Here is a 6,500-nt window from a genome sequence, read left to right as displayed (position 1 = left end):
GATTAGATAGATTAGTAAAAATGCATTCATTTAATGTAATTAATCCATTTCACTTTTATAAATTAATTAGATCTCATTAATTTATAAATTTTTTTAACAATTAGATTAAGTAGGATTGCAATAATTTATTTCACAAATTACTAGGGATTGAGACTAACCATTTTAATTAATTCAATTTAGGATCTTACAAATTCATTGATCATCCATCTAGGTCAGGCTCAATTAATTGAGTTAGTTCAATTTAGGGTTTCACAAATTGCTCAACTAATCCTAGGTCTAGGCTTATTTACTTAGCTTAATATAAGACTCATAATACATTAATTAAATCATTTGGGGTTTTTTATTTTTAATTAGCGTAATCATTTCATTATTTGCATCATAACTTAGCTAGCATAATTTAGACACTTAGTTTAGGGTTTTCACATGCCATGTTTAGATACCTAGTTTAGGACTAGTTATTAGGGTACAAACAAACTTTGGTCAAACAAAAGGAGACTGGTCTTAGGGTCGGACAGACTGGGTGCCTAACACCTTCCCAGTCTCTCACTTGACACTTGTCAAGAATCTTGGTGCAAACCAGCCTTATCCATCAGAGTCATTAGTATCTCTCCCTTAATTGGGGGAGACATTTATGGGTCCTAGACCCTTTCTAGGTAGCGACTCCCTTTTACCCATAACGTGTGTCCTCCCCTTGGCATTTGATGATCAGGGGATACTATCTCATCTCATTAGGGTCGACCCTTAGCATGTGTACACGTGCTATGGGCCCTATCGTGACCCGACGGAGGTCCATGATACCTACACCCTTGTATCCTTTTGTTGTCTAGACATTGATGCTTCTTTTAATATTTCAGTCAACAAATAAAAGAAGAAAAGGCATTGAAAGAGAAAAAAGGTTTTTTGTCTATGAATTGATAAAGTGATTGGGGGGAGGGGGTAAAATTGAATAAGTGAATAGGTTCCTTCTCATTGAACTCCAATCTCTTACTTTTGAATATAGAAATCCCCACGACAGTAGACTTTTCCACCAAAAACCTGTCTAGTTCTACTAGGAACTCCTCATCCTCTACATGACTAGTTGAAATTTCAAGTCTTCCCCTCCCATAGTATTCAAATAGAAGCAGACCAACAATTCAAATAAAGAAAAAGAGAAAAGAACAAACAACCCTTAGAGGATGTATTAGGCCCGTCGATAATAGAGTATAACGATAAATGAATTCAAAAAGAAAATAAGTACAGTGATACACCACAAAAAATCTAGAGTCTAGGCAACTTCTTCATCCACAAATCCTTACTAGAAAAAGCGGTGAAGATCAATGAGGTTTATAAGATGGTCCAATAAAATCCAGCAATAATATCTGAGCATAGTTTCTACTAAAAAAAAAATTATCTGAACATAGGAAAGCAAAAAAATAAATAAAATAGAAATAAAAACCAACTTATTTTTCATGCTTAAAAAAAAAAAAAAAAAAAAAGAGGACTCCAATGCCTCGTGTTCGGCTCAATTCATAAAAATAAGAAATTAAACGAACTTATCATACAGTTTTTTACCCATTTCTATTCCATAAAAATGAGAAGACATCAGAACTCATTTTTTGGAACGTCACAGAATGGAGCCTTACAGACCTACCGTGTGAATACAATAGTGGCGATAGACGGCAAATGAGAGGAAAAATTTAAGGCTAAAAGTTGAAGGATCAAAAGATTCAAAACCCGAGACCGCTTTCCACCGTGATGTCGCAAAAACCAAAAGCAAGGTCCTATTGACAAGACAGATTGACCTTTTAAAGACTTTTACGTACGTTTCGTCATTGATGCGTCCTCGTAGGTTGTACCATTTGCCGTATCCAGAATCCCAAACGTTGCCCCCTTCAGAGACCATTCCACCTTTCGCCTTGAGCCCAAAAATCGTACTCGAGTAGTCTGGACTCTGGAGTCTGGAGAGAAACAAGTCTTTCTTTCATTTTCTATTCTCAAGTGGGCACTGCATCTAGAATCCCAAACGTTGCCCTCTTCGGAGACCATACCTTTCGCCTTGAGCCCCAAAATCGTACTCGAGTAGTCTGGAGAGAAGCAAGTCTTCCTTCCACTTTCTATTCTCAAGTGGGCTCTGCAACTCAAAATCTATCAATCCATCAAGTAAAGGTTTCTTTCTCTTCCTTCCTTGTAAATCTTTCACTTTCTGACTGTAGTTGCTAATGGGTTTCAGTTGTTTAGTCCGTAACCTGATTCCTCCGTCAATATTTCCAGGGTTTGATAGTTAAAACCCTATCTGCAGTCTTTAGTGGTAGCTGTGAAGCATCTGATACGTAGAGATATAGAGAGAGATCAAAATGGTTTCTTCTTAGTTGGGAGAGACGAAGTGAAGTCGAATGCAGCAGAGCCAGTGTGTGAAATGTGGTTGATTTATGAGCGTAATTTTGAGCACATCTTCAAGACTTGCACAATCTGATAGTTTAAATGCTGTTTTTACTAGCCTGTAGTAGGAGTAAGTGAGAGCCTCCAATATTTGAGAGAAATCAAAATGGTTTCTTGAAACCCAGAAGCCAGACACTTCTGTTGTAGTTGGACTATGAGGGTTTGGTTGCAGATTGTGTTTAGATTGGTAGACCCATGTAGAATCTCTGAACCAAAGTCAGCTCTTCATTTCCCTACCATTTACGTTACATTAAAAAATAATATAAAGCATTTTTTTTTTTTTACTGCCTTTGGTTTGTTTTGATGTCTAGGGTTCATTCCCTGCTAATTTTGATGCTTTTGTTTGTGTTTATTGGAACTGTTCAATTTTTTTTGTCCATACAAGTTAAAGCCTACCATCTAAACTTGCAGGGACTTTTGATAATTAAGCACTAGCTTCTAGTCTAGGTAGGAGCTCTGGAATCATGGAAACAACTGATCAATATCCTGTTCCTAAAAGAGTGAAGTATGATAAGGCTGAGAACCCAGCAGAAGGGGAGGATAAGATCAGCAACTTACCAGATACCCTCCTTCATCACATCCTCTCGTTTCTTCCAACAAAATATGCTGTTAGAACTTGCATTTTATCAAAAAGGTGGAAGTACATCTGGACTTCTGTTACCAGTCTTGACTTTGATGATGGGTTTTATGATACTGAACCAGGAAAGAAGCGAGTTAGAGCAAAAGTGGCCAATTTTATGAATTTTGTGGATAAGGTACTGATTCAAAATGCATCAAGTTTGGAGAAGTTCCATCTTAAATGTGGTAGCTCTTGTGATTTAAATCGCATTAATACTTGGATATGTGCTGCAATGACTCGGAAGGTTCAGCAGCTGTGTCTCTTGATCTCTGTGAAACAGTCCCTTAAGTTGCCACACTGCCTCTTTACTTCTGAATATCTGGTTAAGTTAGAATTGGTTGGAAATTTTGTACTCAATGTTCCTTCTTCCATCTGTTTATCAAGCCTTATTATCCTCTACCTTGAAAAAGTTACTTTTGTTGATGATATCTCAGTGGAACAACTCTTTTCAAGCTGTCAAGTTCTCGAATTTTTGACTATAGATGATTGTAGATGGGATAATGTAACAACTTTTGACTTCAGCATTCCAACTTTAAACTGTTTGACCATATATCACTGTAATTCGACTGGGCACAAAATCAGGTTTAATCTTCCAGCCCTCACAGTCCTCACATATGCTGCCTATGCACCAGAAGAATTTATTGTTGATGACCTGTCTTCCCTATATGAGGCATCAATTGGAGTTGAATTGAGTGAGGATCAATATAAAATCAAAAGTAGCATGCATGGTGATTGTGTACATGCTCTTCTTGAAGGGGTTGCCCATGTGAAGATTCTGGATTTGGATGGTGACACAATGGAGGTATACTAGCTTACTCTTTCATTTAAATGTCAATTTTGTCTGATGACCATTGCTTATTATTCATTTATTGTTTCAGGTTCCTAGAAAAATTTTCTAGTTATTTCTATTTCATACATGATTTTGACAAAATTATTTTGTGCCAAGACACTCTCATTTGCAGCAGAGCACCCATATATGCCTACATTTCCTAATTTAAAGCGCTTGGGGTTGGGTGTTTGCAAAAATTATGGTTGGGGAATGCTCCCATGCTTACTTGAATGTTCACCTGGTCTTGAGGTTCTTCAATTTTATGAGGTAGACCAAAATTCACGAACAATTCAGCTACTTATTGGCTGTTATACTTAATTTTAAAATTTCTACCAATTGTAACTCTTAAACCCTTCTTTGTTTTAATCCAGGGGCTTGTACACTCTGATGGTCAAAGGAAATTCAACTGGGATTCCCCACAAAGTGTGCCTTACTGTTTGTTGTCACACCTCAAATCAATTGAAATTTCAGAATTTGAGGGGCATGATCAAGAGTTTGAAGTGATAAAATTTCTGGTAAATAATGCAAGCATTTTGGAGCGACTGGTTGTAAATTTTCGGGAGAGGAGGGTTGATGTGGAGGGACAAGTGAAAATTGGTGAGAAAGAAGAATTGAAAGTTGCTGAGAAATTTTTAGATCTCCAGAAGGGCTCTGCACATTGTAGAATTGTGATTGGCACAAGCTTTGGTTCAATCTTCATTAAGGGATTGAAGGGATAGTACCATTTTGAATAATTAGGTTGTTTATCTGTCCTTAACTTAAACATATGATTGAATTCAAAACAGTTCTCATGAATTCTTTGCCGTCACAAATTTTTTGAACATATTTGTTGTATGATCTGCCATTTTATTTGATTGCTAATTGACAGTACTTGTGGAATTTTAAACTGTTTCTCTAGTATATCGTTTAACGAAATTTAAATGGATATATGGATGTGTAGAATGATATTCCACTTTGTTTGCTATTGACAATACCATACAATTATCATCAAAACTGTCTAGTGTGATCTATCTGTGAATTTTTCTGCCAACATAATTTGATACAATCTGTTTTTGTAAGTCAAAAGCTGAATGCTCGTTCCCCTTTTTCAAGTGCTTGATAAATCATGAACGCTAGCCTGTTGCAGTTTTAATACACTTATTTAGGCTCGCGATATGCTCTGGTCTAAGCTTATACCTGACCTTTTCAAACTGTGGTCAGTTATTTACAAACTTGCCAAATTCTAACAGAGGATTTGGCAATTACCAGATTTATATCCACAGAAAGTTGATAGTAATCAGAGTCTGCTCGGTTTGGAGGAGTTTCTGTCACTTCACTAGAAATCCATGTGAATTTGAATCTTATAGTCTATGACTTCAGTTGGTGGCATTGTTTTAAATGCTGTTGGGACGTATAGTTACTATTCTTTGTCAGAAACCTAAAGATTCACGTAATTCTTTTAAGCTGCATTCAAAATGACCAAACATAAGACTTTCTTATAGATGAAGTTGTTTTGTATTCATGTGGTGGCTTATCTATAAATTTCTCAATTGCATCCAATTTGATGCTCTTAATCCTGTTATTTCCTGCAGGTAGTTTTGTTTTCATGCTGTTTACCTGGAATTACAGAACTTCTGTAATTTCTTTTTATTACTGTGATTCTCTTGATCCTTATAATTCATCTCTGCTGTAAACAGGATGATGAACCCCCTCAGGCACTGCTTGGAGGATCCAATTACCAGACCAGATTAAGCTGTGATCCTGGGGATCTAAGATCTTTCTGAAAGGGCATTATATCTATGATATATTATAAGCAGGCCTGCGACAAGTTTTTTGGGTAGCAGTGATGAGTATTCAAATATCATGGCATCTCATACTATTCTAGAGGCTGAGGTGAACTTTTTGGGCGTTAAAGCTAGCAAAGGATTCTAATTTGAAGACATGGTATTCCCAATTGGTGATTTAATGTTGAGTGAGGTGAGGCTAGATGACTTCTTTTTCTGAAATGCTCTTTGTATGTATATGCCTAGAAAATTAAATGTGTTCATGACAAAGCTGCTGTGAAGGATCTTGATTGGCTGTTGATGTTTTTTGTTTTCCTGGAGAGAGCTCATGGGGCACACCAGTGTCGAGTCATAGAAGTTTGCTTACACCATGGAACCTTGTGATTTGCTTGTTGCTTGCTTCACTTCAAGAGTTTGGTACACCAATGGGTTTATACTTGTCCCAGCGTAACAATATATGCTATACGGTTTAGTAGGGGAAGAATTCTCTGTCCAGGAGTGTGGCCCCTGCACTAGCGTGGAGCCAATGGGAGTGTGTGGAAGCATCAATAGGGTGGGCATTTCTGCCTTTGGGGGGGGGGGGGGGGGGAGGCGGCGGGGACTGTCTGGCACAGCCCCACATTCCTGCACATAATCCAGGATGTGATTCTAATGCTGCTAAATATTCACTAGGCCTATATGGGATTCACTAGGCCTATATGGGATGAGCCATATGAGTTCTAGTTTTACTCTGTTGGATTGAATGAGTTTTAAACACTGTTGATTGTGTTATTTTCCTAACTCATTACCTTATCTACTTTTAGCTGGCATTTTAATATCCAACTGTAACAGTTATCTGATATACTGAAGTTGAAAAATATACCTTTCCGGC

The 6,500-nt window shown here is 37.2% G+C and overlaps 1 protein-coding gene across 3 annotated transcripts; it reads left to right on the top strand.

Moving 5' to 3' along the window:
• The first annotated feature begins 1,810 nt into the window (after positions 1-1,810).
• Positions 1,811-6,063, top strand: LOC122059202 (F-box/LRR-repeat protein At3g59190-like). Of its 3 annotated transcripts, XM_042621889.1 has the most exons (6): positions 1,811-2,145; positions 2,251-2,488; positions 2,830-3,839; positions 3,984-4,133; positions 4,238-4,604; positions 5,543-6,063. In XM_042621889.1, the coding sequence occupies exons 3-5, from the start codon at positions 2,883-2,885 to the stop codon at positions 4,583-4,585; spliced, it is 1,455 nt and encodes a 484-aa protein (XP_042477823.1). In that variant the 5' UTR covers positions 1,811-2,145; positions 2,251-2,488; positions 2,830-2,882; the 3' UTR covers positions 4,586-4,604; positions 5,543-6,063. The 3 variants fall into 3 exon arrangements, with proteins under 3 accessions (XP_042477823.1, XP_042477822.1, XP_042477821.1); XM_042621888.1 differs by lacking the exon at positions 2,251-2,488 and having other exon boundaries at positions 1,811-2,139; XM_042621887.1 differs by lacking the exon at positions 2,251-2,488 and having other exon boundaries at positions 1,812-2,145.
• The last annotated feature ends 437 nt before the right edge of the window (positions 6,064-6,500 follow it).

This window comes from Macadamia integrifolia, chromosome 13 (assembly GCF_013358625.1).
Source record: "Macadamia integrifolia cultivar HAES 741 chromosome 13, SCU_Mint_v3, whole genome shotgun sequence".
In the NCBI taxonomy this organism is placed as follows: Eukaryota; Viridiplantae; Streptophyta; class Magnoliopsida; order Proteales; family Proteaceae; genus Macadamia; species Macadamia integrifolia.
This window is presented reverse-complemented; position numbering and strand designations above follow the sequence as displayed.

What these genes read in the sequence shown, in the direction of transcription:
- LOC122059202 (XM_042621888.1), top strand. Translation starts at nt 2,883, where the DNA reads ATGGAAACAACTGATCAATATCCTGTTCCTAAAAGAGTGAAGTATGAT. An exon ending in TGGATGGTGACACAATGGAG is followed by an intron (nt 3,840 to 3,983) that starts GTATACTAGCTT and finishes TTTTGTGCCAAG; the next exon opens with ACACTCTCATTTGCAGCAGA. An exon ending in AGGTTCTTCAATTTTATGAG is followed by an intron (nt 4,134 to 4,237) that starts GTAGACCAAAAT and finishes GTTTTAATCCAG; the next exon opens with GGGCTTGTACACTCTGATGG.